This window comes from Desmodus rotundus, chromosome 2 (genome assembly GCF_022682495.2).
Source record: "Desmodus rotundus isolate HL8 chromosome 2, HLdesRot8A.1, whole genome shotgun sequence".
Taxonomy (NCBI): Eukaryota; Metazoa; Chordata; class Mammalia; order Chiroptera; family Phyllostomidae; genus Desmodus; species Desmodus rotundus.
Window position 1 is genome coordinate 90,337,580 of NC_071388.1, and position 24,589 is coordinate 90,362,168.

The 24,589-nt window shown below is 39.2% G+C and overlaps 1 protein-coding gene across 1 annotated transcript in view; it reads right to left on the minus strand.

Annotated features, from left to right (window-relative positions):
- Positions 1–5,217: 5,217 nt before the first annotated feature.
- Positions 5,218–24,589, minus strand: part of BTLA (B and T lymphocyte associated) — a 33,811-nt gene continuing 14,439 nt past the window's right edge. Inside the window, exons 2-6 of the mRNA XM_045186066.2 lie at positions 20,034–20,357; positions 13,432–13,467; positions 11,969–12,109; positions 10,198–10,244; positions 5,218–7,236 (exon numbers count right to left, since the gene is read on the minus strand). Coding sequence (XP_045042001.1) covers positions 6,961–7,236; positions 10,198–10,244; positions 11,969–12,109; positions 13,432–13,467; positions 20,034–20,357 — 824 coding nt within the window. The 3' untranslated portion in view covers positions 5,218–6,960. The remainder of the gene's footprint in view (positions 7,237–10,197; positions 10,245–11,968; positions 12,110–13,431; positions 13,468–20,033; positions 20,358–24,589) is intronic.

Below are 24,589 nucleotides of genomic sequence, written 5' to 3' on the forward strand. Positions count from 1 at the left end.
GATATTTTATTTATAGGGGGACCCTAAAATTGGAATTTACTTATTAAAATTGTGTACTTATTCTTACATGTTTAAACTTCAGTCACCTTCAAAGTACTGTCCGTTTGATGCAATACACCTATTGAGATGTCTTTTCCACTGCTCAAAACAGTTTTGAACTCATTGATTTTGATGCTTTTTAGTGTTTCTGCCATTTCTTGTTTCACCTCTTCCACATTGGCAAAACATTTCCCTCTGAGGATATTTTTCATCCAGGGAAGCAAACAAACTAACAAAAGTCTCTTGGGGCAAGATGGGGTGAGAGAGGGTGGGGCACAGGGGTCATGCCATTGTGGTTAAAAACTGCTGAACACTCGGTGGGGTGTGGGCAGTGAGCAGGTGTGGTCGTAATTCACCCATAATTAAATGGGCAAATGCATTGAAAGACAAATACCATATGATCTCATCTATAAGTGGAATCTAAAGAACAAAATAGAACCACAGGCATGGAAACATGGAACAGACTGACAGTGACCAAAGGAGAGGGAGGAGGAGGATTGTGGTGGAAAGAAGGGGAAGGGCCTAGTTAAAGAGCTCGTAGGAGTGATCCGTGGACATGGACAACAGTGTGGGAATTGACGTGGGAGTGGGGGGCGTGGGATGAGAGAAGGAGGGCAAAGGGGGAAAAGTGGGAAAAGTGAGGATAACTGTAAGAGAATAACAATTTTTTTTTAAAAAGTCTTCAAAAAAAAAGTCACTGAAGCTGAACGCAGCCTCTCACAACAACCAGCTGGTTCACTGATACAGATGGGTTTCTAGAACACTCACCTAGCAGGGGGAAGCCTGTACGACAAGGGGCCCACCCTCCAGAAGATAATTTGGGGTTTATTTTTGGGGGTCCCCCTTGTATATATTTACTACTAAAAAGTGGATCTCTATTAAATTTTATGTTTTTACTTGTTTATAACAGATAGAAATTGGCAAACCATAGGGCAAATCTAGCTTGTTGCTCTGTTCCAGTTGGCTTTGGAAGCAACCTAAGTGCCCATCAGTATGAGTGGATCAAAACACTGGTGCATTTACACAATGGAATTCTACACAGCAGAGAGAAAGGAGCTCCTACACTTCGAGACAGCATGGATGGAACTGGGGGGGCTTTTACAATTAAAAAAAACATTTTCTCTTAAGATTTAAAAATTAAGTGCTTCTACACAGAAACTGCATTTATTTCCTCTCTTGAAAACTTGGAAAAATAGACAATATAAAATGCTTATTTTTGCCTAGCAATAATCTAGAGCTGTCAGGTGTCTGACTTAGACAAAGCAGTTGTTAATTAAGCTTGGTGCAGTTGTCTATCTGGTCTGCTCTGCTCACTTGTGTAATCTGTTTGACCCCTTGGTGTCTGAGAAGCTACTATTTAATATTCATGGTTCCTGCAATGTACAAATGAAGTTACTTTTTGTATACTTTATAACACGTTACCTTAATTTTTTTCTAATAAATCTCCAGTTGATTACTGGGGTTTATCAGGCTAACAATTATATAATCTATGAATATTTATAATTTTGCTTCTTTTAATTTGTTTTGATTTGGTAGTCAGAGTTAAAAATAGTTTTTAATAGGAAAAAATCATGAGTTTATGTTTATACTTCCAATTTGAAACTTGGATTGCAGCATTATTAACATTTTTAATTTTATAACTGACTTAAGTTTTGTTATGCAAGAAAGTTTTATTTCTAAATATACTAATAATTACACATTTGCTTTATCCTATACCATCCACATATTATTTTAAAATAAATAATATCAATATAACTATGAAAAATACCAAATGCAGATTACAATGTCTTTATAGTTCTTTTTGTTCTTGTATCACTACATGGATGTATCATTAAAACACAGATAAGAGTCACTTAATGTAATTATGTATATGCATGGTTATTAACCTGATGGACAGTTAAACTTGTTTTAGCTTGTTTTCAATTTGGGAGGATTCCTTTTTTAATAAATTATTATTTAATTATGCAAATAATTTTCATGATTCCAGTTAAAACTCTATATACCAAGATACACTCACTAAAGTTGCACTTCCATCTTGACTTTTCCACACTGCTCTTTTCTCTCACCAAGAAGTAGCCGTTTGAACTAAATTAATGAGTAACAAAGTTAAATAGATTTAGATTTAACTTTGATCTTTAGATTTTATTCTTAACTAAGATGATAGGTATATATAAATTTATATTTACATGTCTGTGTATATGTCTGTGTGTATATGTTATATCTACTAGTAATACCATTTTTAAGGTGTCTCAGGACCACAGATTCTAGTAAACTGAATGTAACATGGCCCCTACGGGGAAAGACATACAGTTGTGGTGTTTCCATAGCACTTTGCACCCTTCTCCACGGTAAAACAAACTACCAGACTGTAATTTTTGCTCAGTCTCTACCTCTTCAACTATTCTGTAAGCAGAGATATGCAGGGACGGGGAATCTTAACCAACCATGTTACCTCATACCTTAGCAAAGTGGTAGGTGCCTAGTGTGTGGTCTTAGATTGTTTGCAGATGAAGTGATTCCATGGAAGGTTTCCCATGACTAACTTCAAGCCCAGTTTAAAGAGCAACGCCCAGAACTTGCTTTTGAGACTGTATCTTGATTTCTAGCATGGGATTTTCAGTGCTGTTTTCTCAGGTTCAGTACAAACATTTTGTGAACTAGTTATGTTTTCTTTCTTACTATTTTTGCTTTCTGTGCTGGGTTGTGAAACCCTTCCTGTTGATGCTTAAAATAGAACTTTCCAAATGAGTGACTTGGCTTCCTGCCACTCCTAACTCCCCCTGGGGAGGGAGGGGTAGGTTCATACAGAGCAAGTGGATCACAGCTTACAAGTCACTTAGGAGATCTGGTGAAAATGCAGATTTTCATTTAGCAGATAATGCCTGAGATTCTACCTTTCTGAAAACTGCCAGGGGATGCCAGGGCTCCTGATTTGAGGGCCATCCTTTGAGTAGCACGGGAGTAGAGGACTCGCTTCACAAACTCACTCATTCTTTAAACATTATTTAATTTTACTATGTGCAAAGCACTGGGCTAAGAAACTAAAGAGGAATGTGACATAACCATTGTCCATAAGAAGCCCACAGTCTAATGTGTCAGCAACGCAGTAAGAAATACTATAACTAATATGACCATTGACACAATGAGAAGACAAGCCATGGACTGAGAGAAAATATATACAAAAGACATATTTGATAGAGGATCGGTATCCAAACTATACAAAGAACTCTTGAAATTCAACTATTCAAAAGCAAACAACCATATTAAAAAATAAGCCAAAGACCTTAACAGATACCTCACCAAGTACATATACAGATGTCCAGTAAATATGAAAAGATGTCAACATCATATATGGCTAGGAAATTTCAAATTAAGACAATGAGAAACCACTACACCTATTAGAATGGGCAAAACCCGAAACACTGACATCAAATGCTGGCGAGCATGTGGAGCAACAAGAAATCTTCACGTACTGCTGATGGGAGAGTAGAATGATGCAGCCCCTTTGGAAGGCAGTTCAGCAGTTTCTTACAAAATTAAACATACTTTTATCAGACAATCCAACAATCAGCTTTCTTGTTATTTGCTCAAATGAGTTGAAAGTTATGTCTATACAAAAACCTGCACACAGGTGATTGTAACAGCTTTATTCACAATTGCCAACATTTGGAACAACCAAGATGTGATTCAGTAGGTGACTGGATACGTAAACTGTAGAACATCCAGACACTGGAATATTTTTCCGTGCTAAAAATAATATTAAAAGACTACATGCGATATGGTTTGCCGGCTACTTGACATTCTGGAAATGGCAAAACTATGGAGGCGGTAAATGGATCGGTGGTTGCCAAGTGTTTGGAGGGAGGAAAGGATGAATAGGTGGAGCACAGAAGATTTTCTGGGCAGTGAAACTTTCTGTGCATTATTATAATAAAGGGTACGTGTCACTATGCACTTGTCAAAACCCATAGAATACAGCAAGAGCACATCTTAACATAACCAGGGCCTTGGGATCACAATGATGTGTCAACATGGTTCACCGATCATAACAAATGGGCCGCGGCGGCCCGGGGTGTTGATGACGGGGAAGCTGTGCGTGTGTGGGGGCAGGGGCTATATGGAAATGCTCTGTAGTTTCTGTTCAGCTTTGCTGAACCTAAAACTGCTTTTTAAAAAAGCATCTATATACAGATGGATAGATACGATCAGGCCAGAGGATCAATTCTGGGACCTAGAAAGTGTTTATTGTTAGACAAAACAAATTATTTTATACACACACACATATATGCTTTTAAAAAAAAAGTGTTTGGGTGTAAGGACAAGCGGTTGTCTGGATGGCCAGTCCAACTCTGGAAGAAAATGCACCAGTGGCACCCCCCTCCTATGGAGGGCAGGACCCTCCCCCACAATTAATAAGTGCTAGTGGGAGACAGTGAGCGCAGGGGCCCCCTTCTGAGGCTCTCCTTACTCTTCCCTCCAAAACGTCTTCTATTGGAGCCACTGCTACAGGCAGGGCTCTGCGCCAGCGGCATCTTGCTCTCCTCTCATGAGAAACCTATATTCACATTATCCAGGGTGCCTTTTAATGGTGAGGATTATAGAGCCACGTGCTGAATCTCCTGACTCACAATCTCAGAGTGCTGGGAGTTGGTAATCTGCAATTTACCAAGTTTTTCAAGTTATTTTTATGTGTCATAGGGTTTGAGAATCACTTCTATTTCATGCCCATGAACTTTTTTGGTACAAAAGTCAACACCAAATTGATTCCAAATAAGTTTTAATGACTTTACCTTGTTATTAGAATCAACAAGCTGAAAATTCATGGAAAATCATTAAATTATGTGATCTTTTTCTCATATTTTATTAAAGAAATAAGCCATGTAAATAATATAGAAATAGATTTATTTGTGAAATACATATATAACTCTGATAACTTTTATTAAGAGGAAATAAAAACATAAATGATTTGTGACTTTGGAAGCATCATACAAATATAAGTATAAATCATTAACAGAGATGAAATCATTATCAACATTACGGTAATACATGCTAAGAATATTGTCCATAGTAAACAAATATATATATGTATATATATATATATATATATTTAATTTACTTTAAAGGAACTGTTCAACCTTGTATATTTATCTGATAAGGACAGCTACATGTATCCTCCCATACTTCCTGTTTCTATTTTTAAGAATACCATGGGCAGTTAATTTATCTCTTGTACATAAGTTTTCTGTAAAGGCAGCTTGGCTGAAAAAACCTACCTAAAACTTGTTGCCTGAAATTCTGGGAGTAAGGATGTCATACTGGGTAGATAATAATGACTCTGAAACAATACCCGCCACCCCAATCCGGGGGTCAAAATCTTATTGCCAGTGTTATATAAGAAATGTTCAGACACAAAATCTGTTTTGTCTTTTTGGGATGTCATACTCTTATCCCCATAATTTCACACATTATTTTAATAACTTTTCTTTAGTGATTCATTTGCTCTGGTATTTTGAGTTTCTTTAGGAAGCTGAAATGGTATGTTGATTTTGTCAGTTTCTCTATTACCATTTCTGTAAGTCCCCACCCTTCCTCCCAGATGCTGACACACACAAGCATTCACACACACTCCGCTTCACATTCATTTGTACAGCAGCTCATGTATTTGTTACATTGGGTTCTAACTTCTGCTATCCACATTGTATAAGATCTGTTGCATTACTTAGTAGTAGCACCTGACAACCCTAGTAGCCTCAAATTGTTGAATAAAGTTGCAGGCTATTTTTGAAATAATTACACTCAAGTACTCTGGAAAGTTGAAATCCTATTCTTGCTATACTTTTAAGTGGCTGCAACCTCAATATTTTAAAACAAATGGTTATTAAATTGTACTACCTCACTATGTATGATTTGCCTTGATTCCTTAGTAAAGAGAACAGCAACATACAGATGTTGTGAATGAAAATATGTTGACCCACCCTGGCCAACTAAATATTCTGGACTTTTCTCCATTCCATCAATTGGGCTTTTAATTTGACATCAGGTCAGCCAAGATGCAGTTTAAGCCACCAATATGCCCTGCCTGATGATAACTATTCTCCCTGATTTCTACGTTTATTCAGATACCCACAAGTATATCAATTCAGCAGCATTATGTCGATCCATATACATTAGTCTGTGTAACCCAAACCCTGAGTCCCCACATTGTTTATAAGCGCATCGTACATTAATTGCTCCGTTACCACAGATGTTTGCTTTGTGATCTAACCAGCAGATACAAATACCTGTTTCTCAGGTATGGGGAACAGCCGCCCCCATCTACTTGGTATATTCCACATCTTTATTGCACAATTTATTTATTCTTTCCACTCTTTTCTTATGTTCTCAAGTCTAAAATTATTCCTCTTTACATTTAAGAAGCCCCAACATTAGATTGACAGAGGGAATTTTTTAATATCAAAGATTAACTGGAAATAAACATACTATTATTACCATACTTATGGTTAGTTGGTTAAATTGGTTCATTCTTTTTCAAGAATATAGTGAACTAATCCAGACAGCGTATATCCCTCTTCCCTACGTGATAGTAATTCTTTCTGATAATTCCAAAGAAAGTGTTGACTTCACATGTCGGGTAAATGTAGCTAAGTGTGAATGTTCTACCACACTGCTGCTCATGATACCGCTCAGTTTGGGAGAGGAGATTTGTTGTTTGTGGCAATAATATAAAATGTTCCAGAAGAATTTTCTGGGAGAAATTTTAGTCATTTGTCCTATGGACCCTTAAGACCCCAGCACCAATGTGAATGTCCTTAAAGTGAAACTTCTCGGGTCCAGGAATATGATCCGACGTTCTGTGGTCTCAGGTAATGGTACCGACGTGCTGATCATTCAGGGATCGCTGGTGGGAGGTCAGGACGAGGTTTAACTCCTCACACATATGGCTGCGTATTCTGTAGGTGCTTCTTTCACATTTCTCGCCTGTCTTGGGTTCATTTTAATGATGGAGTGATTCAGCGAAGCATACACAATGCTCTGTTTGTTTTCCTCCAGACACGGATTAGAATAAACCCCGGGCTCCTCCTGGACCCTGAACCAGGGGTCATTATCATAAACTTCAGTCTCTAACGGCAGGGTTTGGGAATTTTGCCTGGTGTCCACTTGAGTTTGCTCACTCCTAAAGGGCTGAGGAACAGCAGCCTGTAAGAGAAGAAGGAATTGCTTTAATTGTCATTTGAAGGGGTGATGGTGCATAGTTATTAGCAAACTATGAGTACAGGCTACATTGAGTCCTTATACACGGAGAGAATTAATCGACTTTTCCTCACATACGCTGTTGATATCTTTTTTTTCTTAGCAGATTTTCACTTATTAAAGGATGAAAGGCTTAAGGACCACCATGTTCCTCCAAAATAGTTATTTTGTGCTTTATTATTAGCCACTTTTGAGGTCATCGAACACTTTTAAATCCCCTTCAAGATGAAAATCACAGCCCAAATTTACAAGAACTCCAGGCAGCCTGCGGCATAGTGAGCAGCGTTAACACAGTTTAGAGTAAAACCGTTAAAGATAAAGCAGAACAGATATCCTCTAAGGGGGCAGAAAGAATAAAGTTATGAGTTATCAAAGATACATTATTATGATCTGAGACCTGGAATTGGAAAATTGCTGTTGTGTTTGGCGGGGGGGGGGGGGGGGGGGGGTGCAAAACTTAGAAAAAGTTTAAAAATATTTCAATAGTTATTTCCATCACAAGAAAATTGTTACTCTTCCCAATAGAGTCAAATATTTTCAAGCCTCTGTGAAAGAGATGAAGTTACGGAAACTGAAAGTAAAACGGTCCTGAGGTTTTTCACTCTTTTCAGTTATTTGCTTGTCATTCCTAGTTATTCAAGGGGACTCAACCGGTAAAAATGAAGATGTGGTGTTACTTCAAGTTTTTAAGTAGCAATTTTGCCAAATTATGTTCTTGAAGTTTGGCCTAACTGCTTTTAGGTCCCAGGTCCACAGCCTTTACAGCCCACGCGCCTCACCCGGCCCCTGGTGGTGCTCACGGCGGGGCACGCGGCCTCCCGAGCAGAGTTCGACCCCCAGGCCTGCCTGGGCCCGCCCTGAGAAGCTCGCTCCTAGCTGCCGAGTACACCGCTCCCTCTGAGGAGGCGTCTTCCCTGGAAATAGCGCTAAGGCTAGAGGACCGAGGGCGTTAGAGATTGCGTTAAACGCCCCCCTCTTGGCTCAGATGGAAAATGTTCCAGCCGCCACTCAGTCGAGCCTGAATAAAGCCTCTGGAGGAGCAATGAAGAAGACTGTCATGTGACCTAACACATAGTCATAAACCCTTGATTTGTCAACAAAGTCTCTGTTGTGTTTTTCTATCTGTGTCTGTCAACCCAAAGATGGCTCATTTCCACGGAAAACCGTTAGGACGAATGGGGGAAAACAAACGCGGTGCTCTGCGGCTGCCCTCCTCCTGCGGCGCCCCAGCGAAGCGGGTGGGTGACCCCAGGCTGGTGCAGCGCCCCTGGCAGGTGGGGATGACAGACACCCACGCGGCTCTCCTACTCCGCCCTTGGCTGGCACCTTCCGGTTCATGACGCACTTTTAAAAACGTGTCGAGATGTAATTCGTGTACCGTGTCCAATTCAGTGGGTTTTAGTATACAAGCACGTTTAAACCCTCAAAGGACCATTCTGGAGTACAATGAGAACTTCGGCTTTTACATGCAGCTACCGTGTTTTTACCAGTTCCCTTTTCCACTTTGGGTTTCCAGTCCGTGGTTCCCATACAAGTTCCTTCTGACAAAACTTTTAGTCGGTCTCAAAGATCTAATGTGGCATCTATTCTATATTTTTTGAAATGTTTGACAACTCAAATGGGGCAAAACTGAATTCCTGTGACAGACATGAACACCTTAAAGCAAAATTCCCAAATAATTGCACACACAGAAAAACCCCTCTTGAATTAAAGTTCACATCATAACTAATTTGTCCAGCTCATACAGGAAGAAATATGACTACATTTTGACCAACCTGGACTTTGCTTCTATGATAAATTATTTAGATGATTTTTAAAAAGGTTGCATAGTTCTCAAGACCAATTGTAACAGAATGTGGTTTGTTGCTGTTGTTGTTCACTGTCGGGAGAAAGGAGATACTATTTAAGAAAATTTCCCTACTTGAGGAAACAAAACCTTAGCACCCATCACAATGATGTCCACTGATGCTTACTAAAAACTTAATAGGAGTTTTTAAAGTTAACTGTATTTGGTTTGATTTAAAATTAGGCAACTGGTGGGGAATGCTGAGCGCCATGTAATACTATATGTAGAATTATTGGCTCTATCTGCATCTGATATTTCTGGAACTTCCAAGAAGGTCACTGCATCATTCTCTCTCCTCTGGTTTTACTGAGATGCACACGTGTGCGCGCGTGCACACACACACACACACCACACGTTCCTCTGCAGTACCTCCTTCCTGACTGTAGTATTTGTTTGTAACTGAGGAACTCTGCAAGTTTTTTCAGGAATATATTACCTCATCTTGCATTCTTTTTTGAGTTTCAATATTTATACAATGCTGAACCCAAAAGAAAGGATTGACCCTATATTCCAAGAACTTGTAGAAAAATTTGGCACTGCCTCCAAAACATCCTTTCCTTTGTCTGGAAGGTCTCTTCCTTGATGAGCCCACACACATTATGAGAGACTTTGCCCGGTAGCTCAGTCTGTGGTCACGCTTCTTTATCTGCTGGTGTGATTTATGAAGAAATTATAGCTCACTTAACGAGGCTATTTATGGTTCATTCTTTCATTAACTTATGAGTTAACTTTGTGGGAATAAATGAATAGCCTGAAGTCATGTAACAGGCCAAGAGCAGGGCCAAGTTTACAGCTCAGTCTCAGACTTTTCTGCTTTGAGCCAACACTGCCAACCCATGCTCTTCCAAAAACCTGCTTATTTTGAGGCTCATTAATCCTGAAGAATCTCGGCTGCAAATGATCGTAAACTAAACACATTTTAAAAGTAAGTCAACATGTATAGCGTTCAGAACAGTGACTAGCGCATGATAAGTATTACAGAGGCTCCAATTTAAAAATCTACATATATAGTAACATGATATAACAGATTGCATTTGTTTTAACAGACACAGTGAACATACCAGGTTCATTCCCCTTTCTGCAGTATCAGAAGGCTTCTTTTGTTCCCCTGGAATTCAAAACAAAAAATAAGAAACCAAAAGGAGTAAAGGACAACACAATTCTTCCCCAAGTCCCTGTAAAGTAGGGTTTTGGTAAGAATACGGATTGGAATCAGATCGCTAAACTGAAGCTCAGTCCCTAGAGCAAAGGTGGAATGCCCTCCGCCACTGATGCCCACCCACTCGCATACCAGTGAGAGTGCTATTATTAGTTTGGCTTGTTTAGCTGTTGTGACTAGCACAGCACATACAACTCAGATTTTGTGCATTCATGCTGCCCCATTTTCTTCACTGGTTCTTCACTTCTTACCCCAGAGAGCCCTCCAGCATATTCTGGGGGAAGGGGGAGGGTCTCATACATCACTTTTAAAGGCTGGAAATCTTTGTTTGGGGACATTCTGTACTCGGTGCCAGAGGCACTGCTGTCCTGTCATCTGCATGGCCAGGACCTCCTACTGCCTAGTTCCCTTTGAATGTGGTAAATAAAAGGATTTATCCCTGACTTTCTCCCTGGAGTTCTGAGAGAAGTTCCAGCAGCCCCAGAGTAGGTGGTGAAACTTCAGGAAGGACCCTAGAAAGATCCCTGGAGTTGCAGATGCAGAGGTGGGGTTACAGAAGATTCCCTCAGGATCCTGAGGAGCTTCTGGGCCCCAGAAGTCCTCACCACAAAGCACCAGAGGCACTTTTGCCCAGACTAAGATTCCTCATAGCAGAAATAAGGGTTTCTTTGTCTAGCTTAGTTTCTATAGCTACACTGTGGTTGTTGTGGGAAAACGGATAGGAGGAGATGGCAGAGAGGAAAGAAGGACAGTGAGAACGGAAGTGGCTCAGACCAGAGCTAGATCAGAATTCCCCATACATCCGTCTCTTAAGTGTTTAAGCGTTCCCTCATGCCATTAAGGGAATTCTTTACAAAGCAGAAAGGTATTGTTTTTAAAAATATCATGTCTCCTCTTTCATATAAAACCCAGTTTTTATGTTATTGTTGGGTGAGGGTTCAGTTCCAGTGTGTGTTTGTAATGGCAACAGAAAGTGCAAACATGTGAATTTCCGCTGAGGACAGTGGCATTCGGACAAGTGCACGTGTGACTGGAATGCTGTGGTGAGGCCGTGAAAAGAGAGCGAGACAGACCAACACAAATCAGACCCACTGAGAGATTATTGCAACTTCCCTTTCAACCTCCTGCAAATTTAGAAGAGCTGCTCACACAAGCCAAAGACTGACGCAAGCAGAATGAGTAAATTCCAGCAATGTTCCCTCCTCACCACCACCCTCAGCTGGAGCACTGTGCTGTGGAGACCACGCCTCACCGAGATTAGAGAGAACCTGAGTTGATCCTTTTTGGTTTTTTGGTGGAAGTTTTCCCCAGGAAATCATGGTTTATTACAAAATATTACAAAAGAAAACAACAAAATGGCTAAGCAAGCAAAATATAACCAAAGACACTGAAATTAAAACAATGTGACAGTAACCAGAGGGAAGGTGGGAGGGGATAATGGGGGGGAAGGGGGAAGGGTTTTCAGGAAGGACCCATGGACAAAACCAAAGTGAGGTGGGATCAAGGGTGGGAAGTGGGGATGGCTGGGGTGGGGGGAGGGAGGAGGGAAAATGGAGACGATTGTACTTGAACAACAATAAAAGAAGAGAGAGAAAACAGAAAACAACAGGAACGAACTAAAAACATATGAGTCCTGGCAACAGAGCACACATTTGTGGGAAGATGGAACCCACCTCGGTGCCTCCTCAGGCAGCAGAATAGGCAGAAACCAGTAGTGAGCAGAGGCAATCCTACCAAAGGAACCAGACTATAAAGGATCAATTGTCTGTCCTCTGTCTTGTTTTTGGAGGGTGGTCCTGAAGCACTGGTTGTATCTGAAATGTGAGTCAATGCTAAAAACAGTTAGGAAATCTGAAATATGTTAACAATGGCAACACCCTCTGCATTGACAGAACTTGAATGAAGAAGACGCCTCCCTTTGCCTTCCAGTAAGCCTTCCCCAAGAACCCCAACCCTCTCACCCACTTCTTGCTTTATTGCAACAATTTTTTTTTTTTGCTAGGGTTAATCCCCTGTAAAACAATATCCATATAGTTCTCAGAAAACGCTTCACTATGGCCTGTCATTTACAGTGTCTTATTTAACTTTCATTTGTCACTTCAGAGAAGTAAGGAAGCCATTATTTTTATCAAGTCCTGTGACTTGAGAAGAGTATTATTGCTTTAAGACTTGCCCAAGTTCAGCCAGCTACTGAGTGCCACTTGTGACTCAAGCCAACATCTTTCTGAACTAAATTCAAGTTCCTTTAACACAATGCCTTGTCATTGTCTCATAACTCTTAGGTATCTCCAAATACCAAATACTTTTGGAATCTCTAGATATCTTTGATATTTTTTAATATGGTTAGCTGGACACACTACTGGTGCTTGTTACTTTTGATCAATGTTAACATGCATTAAGGCCCTGTTTGTCCATGATAGATTGCAACTTATTTGTGGGTCATGAAATAATAGATTACAAATTATGTTAAAAAATAAAACACACCCTGGTTGGTGTGGCTCAGTGGTTGAGTGTCCCCTGAATCAAAGGGTTGGGTCACTGGTCTGATTCCCAGTCTAGGGCACATTCTTGGGTTGCAGGCCAGATCACCAGTGGGGGGCATGCAAGAGGCAACCACACATTGATGTTTCTCTCCCTCTCTTTTTCTCTCCCTTCCCCTCTCTAAAAAATAAATAAATAAAACCTTAAAAAATAAAAATAAAATATTATAAAACACAATGAATAGAAAATATCAGAATGCATCACGCATCTTTAATTTTGTACTTGTGTTATTTTTTAATGCAAGAAAGCTTTCTTTCTAAATGTATTAATGTAATTATATACTAACTTCCCCATACGCTTGGTTTTGGGGTATAGGTTGTCGGGAGCTACTGGAACTGGGTATAAGTGATTTGGAAATTCAGAGTGGTAGCAAATGTTGCATAATTCATGTAGCAGCTGCTGTTTAGGTTGGGTGAGCAGCTAAGTCACTGCCAAGGGTGACAGACACAGCTGTCTGGGGGAGGAGTGTGGGTAGGAATAAAACTAAGGTTCTCACAAACAAATCCATTCAATTAAGAAGATCCAAATTTTATTACTTCTCCAACCATCAAACAATCTATTTTCCTTAATTTTATTTAACTAGATTGATACTTACTGATTACAGGATGCTCTGAATTATTTTGAGTTTGTTCTGAAAAAAAAAAAGAAGGTAAGTATTGAATTTGGTTGTGAAAATACTGCAGGTGTGTATCAGGGATGTCCAAAATCAGAGCTAGTGACACGACACCTGCATGCGCACAATGCGAATCCAGTAATCCAGCAAAAGGCGGTTCGCATCACTTTTAGATAACTTTGAGACTGTGGACACAAAGTAAATTTCTGGGTTTATTTTGAGGCTCAAAGAGAGACTGAATAAATGCAACACAACCTTCATCTGTCTGCTTTGATTCTCTCTTCCCCTGTCCTTAAGTACAAGGACACAACACAGCCCGTAGGGCATCTTCTGGTACCAAAAACAACAACACGCACATTCTGTAGGTATTCCAAGTAGTGTGAAAGGCCACAAGGAAAGAATGCTTTTGATGACATGCTGGACACTCATTCTGAGACAAAGATTGTGTCTCACTTCCTGCCTACTCATACCACCCTGTCATTCCTACTAAGACAATGACCACTTGTCTTTGCAAAATTCCTAATCAGGAACTGACCAAGGGCAGATTGGTTGCGGGGGGTGGGGGATGGAGTTTCAGGCCATTGTACGGTCCAGTGACTGTTCCCCAGCTCTGTCAGCTTTTCCTCTGAGACTTTGCTCTTCAGAGTGCATTTGTTCATTCTGGAAGAGCATTGCTTTCCCCAAAGTGTGCAAGCTCTTACTTTATCACATCCCTGTTCTTACATAAAACAGTTCTTAATTTAAGCTTTTGCAAATGAGAATCAATAAATCAACAAACAACAAGTGTTGGTGAGATTGTGGAGAAAAGGGAGCCCTCGTGCACTGTTGGTGGGAAGTTAGACTGGGGCAGCCACTGTGGAAAGCAGTATGGGGTTACCTCAAAAAATTAAAATGGACCTGCCTTATGAACTGGTGACTCCACTTCTGGGGCTATATCTGAACAAACCTGAAACATTAATTCAAAAGAATATAAGCACCCCTATGTTCACTCCAGCATTATTTATGATAGCCAAGATTCAGAACCCAGTGTCCATCCATAGATGAGCGGATAAAACGCTGTGGTAAATTTACAAGAGGGAACACTACTTGACTGTGATAAAGAAAGAAACATTACCTCTTACAACTGTAGGGATAAACTTGGAAAGTATTATGCTAAGTGAAATAAGCCAGTCAGAGAAAGACAAACACCATGTGACTTCACTTATATGTGGAATCTAATGAACAAGATAAACAAAATATAAACAGACTCATCAATACAGAGAACAGACTGGCAGCTGTCAGAGGGGAGGGGGCTTACTGGATGAACAAGGTGAAGGGATTAAGCAAAAACAACAACACTCATAGACACAGACAACAGTATAGAGATTATCAGAGGGAAAAAGGTGAGGGGGAGGTAGGAGAGGGTAAAGGGGGATAAATGGTGATGGAAGGAGGCTTGACTTAGGGTGGTGAACTCACAATACAATATACAGAAGATGTATTGTAGAATTGTACACCTGAAATCTATATAACCTTATTAACCAGTGTCACTCCAATAAATGTAATTTTTTTAAAAAAGCAAATGAGAGTCAAATAGAAAAACAGGAAAACTCCCAATACTCCCTGAGAAAGGTATTTCAAGGGGAGAAAATGAAATATTTTTTATCATACGTCTAAAATGTATTTACAAAAAGCATGATTCTTAAACATAATTTTAGAGTACATTTTTTTCTTCACCTTATACTTAGTTCACTGAATACTTCCAGGTAGAGAAGAAAAGGAATTTTTCTTTGACCTTTTCTCTGTTGTTTGTTTTTGTTACTTCATGGAAGGAAAACTCCACCCAGTTAAAGCCAATTCTTAAATAATTTATTTGACTTTTCAAAGAAGCAGAGGTGACCCAGAGGATTATGACACAGTTCCTGCTTCTCAGGACAGTATAATCCTTAAGGGGATAAAAGATATATCCACACTTTATTTCAGTACAAGGAAATGTGTGATAATTGAGGGGCACAGACCTTTTTTTTTTTAAGTTCTATGTTTTAGTATTTTAAAAATATTTTTAATTTATTTTTAGAGAGTGAAGGAAGGGAGAAAGAGAGGGAGAGAAACATTGATGTGTGCTTGCCTCTCACGAGCCCCCTAGTGGGACCTGACTCACCCACAACCCTGGCATGTGCCCCGACTGGGGATCGAACCAGCGACCCTTTGGTTTACAGTCTGGCTCTCAATCCAATGAGCCACACCAGCCAGGGCACAGACCCTTAATAGCATAAAAATGGCAAGAAAAGAGAAATCACTTCTCCAAGGGTGAACATGAAAGTCTTCCTTAAGAGCTTGGGAAATGAGCTGGGCTTGACTGGAAAGGTAGCATAGGACAGATGAGTGGATGCTCCAGGGGTGGTGACAGCAGCATGGGAAGGATCATGGTGAAGACATGGCAATGGAGTTGAGTTTTCATGTGGAACTCAGAAACAATCCAGAGAGGGAGGTGGGGATGGACTGTGGAAGGCCTTGAATGCTGGTTAACAAACTTGAGCCCAATATTGTGAGTGCTGGGGATGCTCTGCAGGGGACTCAATAAAAGAATGGCATTATGAAAGAAGTTTACTAGAAAAACTAAGTGTATCCGGAAGATTTTTGGCTGAAATGGACAAAAATGGGGAAACACTAAAGACAAGGAGACCATACAATGAACTGAAATCATTGAGAAGGAAGATAATGAAGGTCTGAGATGATCATAGAAACTGTAGGACGAACACGCAGCAGAGTGGGAGGTTGCTGACAAACAAGAGTAGAAAGCCAAAGAAAAGTCCTGGAGAATCCCAGTGGGAGTCAGGAGCATTAATTGACAGAATGGTGAGAAATGAAGGAGAAAAGGAAATTAGGAAAGTAGAAATCTCAAAGAGAATTAAAAAGTCCCTTAACGTTTTTAACTTAGCTCTTAGACTTTCCTTCAGACCTCTTCATCTTTTATGCTCTTTGTGCCAGTGTGGGCTTAATAAGCACATCCTCTCAGAGCACAGGGTTTCAGAGGGACTGCCACCACACCCCCCACCCTGTCTCCACACGGGAGACACATTATTAATCCTAATTTTAGCCTCACCTTGACTCCATAGAACAGACACTTCACCAACTGTACAAACATCTGGAGTGGTCCAGGGATGACTCAAATATGGGATAGACACTCGGCTAAATTCCCCTCTTGTATAGAAGTGACCTGGTCCCCGCAACGTAAGACTAAATTACACAAGAAGGCTTTCTTCCAAGGAAGGTGGACTCAGTGTCACTACATTTAATTTTGTAATACATTATATTAATATATGTTATATAAATTACCTAGTAGTAGTTAATTATTTTATATTTAATAGTATAATTAATATTGGCCTGGGAGTAACATTTTTGCTTACATTTTGCTTAAATTTTTAACATTTATTTTGCTGGTTAAAAATGCATTGCTTCTTTAAAATTTCAGTATTTTATAATCTTTCATTAAGTGATTTAATAACACAGTTCTTTCCAGGAAGTATTGTTTCTAAACATCCTCAATATAGGCTTCTCCAGTTAGTTAAAGGCAACTTTTTCACTTAGCATATATTAAGTTATTTAATTCATTTACAAAGAACTTTACTGAGCACCCATTATGTATCAGACACTATGCTCTCTCTCTGTGGAGAAGCAAAGATATTTGAGACACAGGATCCATTCTAAAGAAGTTTATAAACCAGTGCATGGATGGTCACAGGTAACCAGCATTGGGTTTGACCCCAAATCTAATTCTGGCATAAATGTATTCTACAGTTCTGGGCTTTATAGCAGAGGGTTGCAGCTAGCATGAGAATACTGTACATTCCTTCATTGGCCTGCTTTAAAAATATTAAAAGTGATTTAAAGTTTTTAATGTCATTTAAGTGGATTCCTTCATTGAGCTGCTTTAAGGGAATTCAAAGACTGCAAAGTGTGCATCTAAAGTCATAAATTAATTAAACACACACACACACAATGTAAACAGTTAAGTGAAAGGCATCCATACAAGAAGTACCTGTGTGCGACTACCTGTAGATTTCAGACAGGCAACCGCTGTACCTACCTTCATAAAATTTCTCATTCGCAATAACCTTCAGTGTCATTTTCTGCTCACTAAAGAAACTCCATCTCATTTCTTATAATGAAAGGGTGATCTTCTTTGATCCTAATATACTTTATGCGGTAATGTAAAAATTACCATTTTAATCATTTAAAGCGTACAATTCAGTGGCATTTAAAATAGTCAGTGTTGTGCAATCACCACCGCTATCAAGGTTTTAGAACATTTTCATCACCCCAAAGAGAAGCCCCAACCCCATTAAGTTATCACTGCGCATTCTCCCTCTCTCCCAGTCCCTGGAAACTATTCATCATGCTTTACCCACTCTGGGTAGTTTATGGGAACAGAATCACACAATATGGAATCTTTTGTATCTGGTTTCTTTTACTTAGCATAATGTTTTTGAGGCTCATCTATGTTGTAGAATGTGTTAGTACATCATTCTTTTATGGTTGAATAATATCCAATTATATAATTTACCACATTTCCTTTATCTGTTTATCAGTTGATGGACCTGTAGGTTGTTTCCATTTTTTGGTGGTTGGGAATAGTGCTGCTATAAACATTCATGTACAAGTTTTTTGTGGACACACATTTCCATTTCACTTGGGTATTTACCTAAGAATGGAATTGTTGGGTCTGTGGCAACCATGTTTAACCTTTTGAAGAACTGCTGGACTATTTTTAAAGCAGCTGCACCATTTTATATTCCCACTGGCAATACATAAATAAGGGTTTTGATTTGTACACATCCTTGCCAGCACCTACTTTTATTTCTTTTTGTTATTTTTTTAAATTATAGTCACCCTGGTAGCAATAGAATGATATCATTATATTTTTTATTTGCAATTCCCTGATGACTACTGATATTGAGCATTTTTTTTATGTGCTTATTGGCCATTTACAAATATTCTGTGAATAAAATTTATTCAAATTCTTTGCCCATTTTTTTCATTGACTGCTTTTTTCTTTGTTAAGTTTTAAGAATTCTTATATATTCTGGGCACAAGTCCCTTATTGGGTATATGATTTGCAAATATTTTATCACATTCTGTATGTTGTCTTTTCTCTCTCTTGATAGTTTGAAGCAGAAAAGTTTTTAATTTTGATGAAGTACAACTTATCTATTTTTCCTTTTGTTGCTTATGCTTTTGGTATCTTATCCAAGAAACCATGGACAAATTCAGTATCATGAAGATTAGTTCCTATGTGGTCTTCTAAAAAAACATAGTTTTATAGTTTTATGTAAATATAGTTTATAGTTTTAGAACTTATATTTAAATATCAGATCAATTCTTACTTAATTCTTACTTTTTTTTTGTATATTGTGAGAGGTAGAGGTCCAACTTATCTTTTGCATATGAATATTAAAAAAAGTATTCTTTACCCATTGAATGGCCTCAGCATTCTTGTCAAAAATCAAGTGACTAAGAACATATGTATTATTCTGGATTCTCAATTCTATCCCATGATCTACACATTTATCCTCATGCTAGGACCACAATTTTAATTACTGTCATTTTGTAATAAGTTTTGAAATAGGGAAGTATTGAGTGCTCCAACATGGTTCTTTCTCAAAATTTTTTGGCCATTCTGGACTCATTGCAATTCTCTACAACTTTTAAAATCAGCTTTTCCATTTCTGCAAATAAAGATTGTTGGGATTTTGATGAGGATCACATTGAATCTACAGATAACTTTGGCAACTATTGCCGTTTTAACAATATTGAACGTTCCAGTCCGTGAACATAGGGTGTCTTTCTATTTATTTACATCCTTAATTTCTTTCAGCTACATTTTGTTCAGTATATAAGTTTTGCACCTGCTAGGTTAAATTTATTCCTAAGTGCTTTATTATTTGATGTTATTCTAAATGGAGTTTCACTACAAACACAACATTAAGGAATTATTATTAGTAAAAGTCAAAGACAAAAAATGGAAGAAAAAATAAAAGAAAAAAAAAACAAGGATAGAATAAAAAGCTGTCTACTGCTATTGGTATTCAGTTTGAAATTTTTCCCACATTTCAGTGATCTACTTTTGGACTTATCAAATAAATTGTAAGCAAAACAATAACTTTTTAATCTGTGCATTGATTTTAGAGGGAGAAGAAAGGGGAGACAGAGAGAGAAAGGGGGAGGGGGGGAGAAAAAGACAGAGAGAGAGAAACATCTATGTGAGAGAAAATCATCTTGGTTGTCTCCCATATGCACCCCGACTAGGAATTGAACCCTCAAACTTTTGGTTTATGGGACGAGGCTCCAACCAACTGAGCTACATCATCCAGGGCAAAACCAATAAATTTTATTATGTTTTCTACTCTTCTCTAATTCACTCAACCCAAAACACACATACACCTACTATGCATATGTGCACTTTACAGTCTGTGAGGTGTGGCAGTGTTCTAATGACTTATATAAGTTCACTGTCTAACATAATTATTTGAGAACCTGGGTTCTCCTTTCCCTTGAAAGATAATGAGAAAAACACTAGCTAATCTCAGTGTGTAAGAACTCACCTGTCACATAAAGAGTTATTGAGAAGCTTTCAAGGAGTCCAGATGAAACATTCGCAGAACAGCGGTAAGATCCATTGTCACTCGCCTGTGCTTGATCAAAATGCAGAAGATAAACCCTAGTATCCTCCCTTTCATCCCACTCCATTTTTGTACGAGGTGTTTGCCCAAGAGGTGGACACTTTTCTCCTTCAATCTTGCACCAGGTTGCATTTTGTATGTTAGCACAGATATCCACAGGACATTCCAGGTGAAACGATTGCCCTGCAAAGGCTTTATGCACGGAATCTCTCTCAATATGAATATATGGATCACACGATTTTTCCCCTGAAAGATGAAAACAAAATTAAAATCAAATCTGTTCTGGAAGGACCAGATATTTGCCACTTCAACAGTTTTTGCAGAAGATTTTTCCAGCATGATTCTATAATTTTTTGAGATAATATTTTCCAGTACATAAGCCTCACTATCAGAGATTTGGCATGTGGTAAGTACATAATAACAATTTGTTGAAAAAAACAAATAAATAATTTCATTTGTTCAATAATATCATAAATTTCCAAAATATTATAGAATTCCAAAAAAAATTTTGTTATGTAATTATATTTTAGTTTATTTTTACTTATTTTATGATTTTATAGCTACTTTAACAGGTAGTAAATAATAACAGCATCTTTTGTCAATTACTTATTAAATTCCAAGGTCTGTTTGAAATGCACAAGTACTTTAATTCATTTAATCCTCACAACAAAAATAATATATGACAGTGATTTTCAACTGGTGTGCCATAAGAGGCACACTGGTGTTCAGCCATAATTTTAAACATATAATACCTGACTGTTTGTTTAATCAAGGGCACTGACTTCTTTTCCCTTAGGTTGTCAAATTTGAAAAATGACAACATCCATTATTCAATAGCCATTGGTGTGAATTAATCAAAATTATACCTATTTTTGTCAGATCAGCAAAAATATATACCGTGGTGTGCTGCAGAATTTTAGTAATTAGTTTGTGTATGCCATGATATGAAACAGGATGAAATTGCTGATATATGTTTTTTATTTATATTTTATTCATTATGCTATTACAGTTGTCCTGATTTTTGCCCCTTGGCTCCCTTCTACCTTGCATCCCCAACTCCTTCAGACAATCCACACACCTTTGTTCAGGTCCATGGGTGATGCATTAATAAGTTTTTTTGGCGACTCTATTTCCTACACTGCACTTGACATCTCCATGGCTATTCTGTAACTACCAACTCATTTCTTAATCCCCTCACCTCTTCACTCATTCCTTCCCATTCCTCTCCCAATGGGCAACCATCAAAATAGTCTCCATATCCATGATTCTGTCTCTTTTCTTATGGCTTGCTTAGTTTGTTTTTAGATTCAATTGTTGATAGGTATGTATTTATTGCCATTTTATTGTTCATAGTTTTCATCTTCTTTTTTTAAAAATAAGTCCCTTTAACATTTCCTGTAATAATGGTTTGGTGATGATGAACTCCTTAGTGTTTTCTTGTCTGGGAGGCTCTTTATCTGCCCTTGATGCTAAACGATAGCTTTTCTGGGTAGAGCAATCTTGGCTGTAGGTCCCTGCTTTTCATGACTTTGAATATTTCTTGCCAAACCCTTCTAGCCTGCAAAGTTTGTTTTGAGAAGTCAGCTGACAGTCTTATGGGAACTCCCCTGGAGGTAACTAACTGCTTTTCTCTTGCTGCTTTTACGATTCTCTCTTTATATCTTTATCCTTTGGTGATTTAATTATGACGTGTCTTAGAGAGGGCATCTGTGCATCCATCTTGTTTGAGACTCTCTGTGCTTCCTGGACTTGTACATCTATTTCCTTCACCAAATTAAGGAAGTTTTATTTCATTATTTTTTCAAATAAATTTCCAAATTCTTCTCTTTCTCCTCTCCTTCTAGAACCCCTATGATGCCAATGTTGGAATGCTTGAAGTTGTCCCAGAGGCTGCTTACACTATCCTAATTTGGGGGGTTCTTTTTCCTTCTTGTTGTTCTGCATGGTTGTTTTTTGCTTCCGTATGTTCCAAATCACTGATTTGAATCTCGGCTTCATCATCTCTACTGTTGTTTCCCTGCAAATTGTTTTTTATTGCAATTAGTGTATCCTTCATTTCTGACTGGATCTCTTTTATGCTGCTGAGGTCCTAAGTTCCTTGAGCATCCTTATAACCAGTGTTTTGAACTCTGTATCTGATAGATTTCTTATCTCCATTTTGTTTAGTTCTTTTTCTGGTTCTTTCATTTGGGCCATGATTCTTTGTCTCCTCATTTTGGCAATCTCCTTGTGTTTGTTTCTAAGTATTATGTACAGCTGCTTTGACTCCATATCTTGGTTGCATGGCCTAGTGTAGTCAGTATCCTTTGGGTCCAGTGGCACAGCCTCCCCTATCACCCAACCTGGGTAGTTGAAGTGCACCCCCATGTGGGATGAGTATACTCTCCTCTTTTAGTTGAGCCTTGATTGCTCTTGACAGATCAGTGGGAGGGATTTACTCAGGCCAGACAGCTTCAAGGACTGGCTGTGAACACTGACCACCAACCTCTGCCATCCATGGAGGGTCAACTGCTCAGGGACAGGGTGGTAGTACTATGATGTGGTCTGTAGCCGCCCACTGGGTGTGCATGCTCTGGGGTTTGCAGTGATGCAGGCCAAGGTCAGCCCCCATTTGTGTTCTGCCTGGAGCCATCCTGCATGAGCTATAAATCAAGCTGAGATGGCTGCTACTTGTGCTGGGCTTGGAGGTTCCCAGGCAAAGGCAAAGTGATCCAAAGCTGGCTGCTGCTAGTGCCAGGTATGGGGCCACTTAGCAAAAGGTACAAGTCTGGGGGCTCACTGAGTCCAGCTGTTGCTTGTTTGAGAGGATTTAGGAAGTTTTGAAGCATGAGCCCAGACCAGCCACTCATATGGAAAAGTCATGGTTAAAAGTGTGGGCCTGTAAGTTGGGTGGAACTGAGGCTCAGGGGATCTCCAGGGCAGAGTAAACAATGTTAGCCAGGTTGATAGAGTCTCAGGTATAGCATCTGCCTGTGGGCTCTGTGGCTCTCTGGGGGGAGGGCTAGAAGAGGGACAATGGCTTCTACCCACCTTTCTGGCTGGGAGAAAGCTGTCCCCCAGCTCTTGCCCTGATACCAGATACTTCAGTTCCTCCCCATATGCCACTGGTACCTCTTAAGCTGCTACCCCAGTGCTGTAGGTCATAGGTAGTGAGTCCAAGTAAGTCTGTGTGAGGGTTCTTTAAGAGGGACTCTAGAAGTTTCTCCCATTGACTCAATCTCTGTTGGATTTTTGCAGCTAGAAGTTATGGGGATTTATCTTCCTAGCACTGGAACCCTGGGCTGGGACATCTGGTATGGGTCTGAGACTCCTTGCTCCCTAGACATCTCTCCCAAATTTTTATCCACCACACATGGATATGGAGCCAGCCTGTTCTATATCTCTGCCCCTCTTACCAGTCTGGATGGTTGTGGTTTCTTTAGTTCTGTAGTTGTTGGCCTTGCATTCAACTCGATTTCTCATGGTTCTGAGTGATGATTGTTCTTTACTGTAGTTTAATTTTGATGGGGTTGTGTGAGGAGGTGCACCATGTTTACCTACACCTCCACCTTGACTAGAAGTCCCCAGTAATATATGTTATTATGGCCCTGGCCCTGCATTCTCCATACTGCTTTACTTAGCATAATGTTCTACCTCCTTTCTATTTCCTTGCTGGCATGAATATGCTCATTTTTAGCTATTTCCTAACACCCAATAAACCTCTCATAATTTCTGCTCACATATCAACAATCCTTGTTTAGAATAAGTACCATATTTTTCAGACTATGAGATGCACTGGACCATAAGACACACCTAGGTTTTAGAGGAGGAAAATAGGAAAAAAAATTTTGAAGCAAAAAATGTGGTCCTGCTCCTGTCTCCTGTGACCCCGCTCCACCGCCACCTACTCCACCCCGGTGAGCCAGGTAAGATTAGGAATATAAGACACCCCCCCATTTTCCTCCCAAATTTGGGGGTTAAAAAGTGTGTCTTATCATTTGAAAAATATGGTATCACCTGATTGAGTTTTCAGGAATCAGACTGAGACAAGAGACCTGTAAAGAACTTTCAGGACATCTGAATATTTATGTATTTATCACTGCTCTGAGATCTTAAATAAGTTCACTTAAAAACTTCCTAATTCAGTTGCTTCCAAAAATTCAGAATAAAAATGAAAGCAAATTGAAAGTCAAGTTATGAGAATGAGGTTTTCAAAAAATTGAAGAGAAAGGGTAAGATAATTTACCAAAAGGAAGTGCTGAACAATATAACACCTGGATGTGGTTAGACTTATGACAAAAAAGCAAGGAGGCAGAGGCAGAAAGACCAAGTGAAACCTTGTTTCCAGAAGTCCAGTGCTCTCCCTAAGGTTAACAGGCTATCTCAGCCTCCTAACTTCCCATTTTATTTACTTGAATAAGTTAATCATAGCTTATGCAGCCTATAACCCTGTGAAAATGGTACTATAGTTACAAAGACCTTCTTCTCTCAAGGAACTT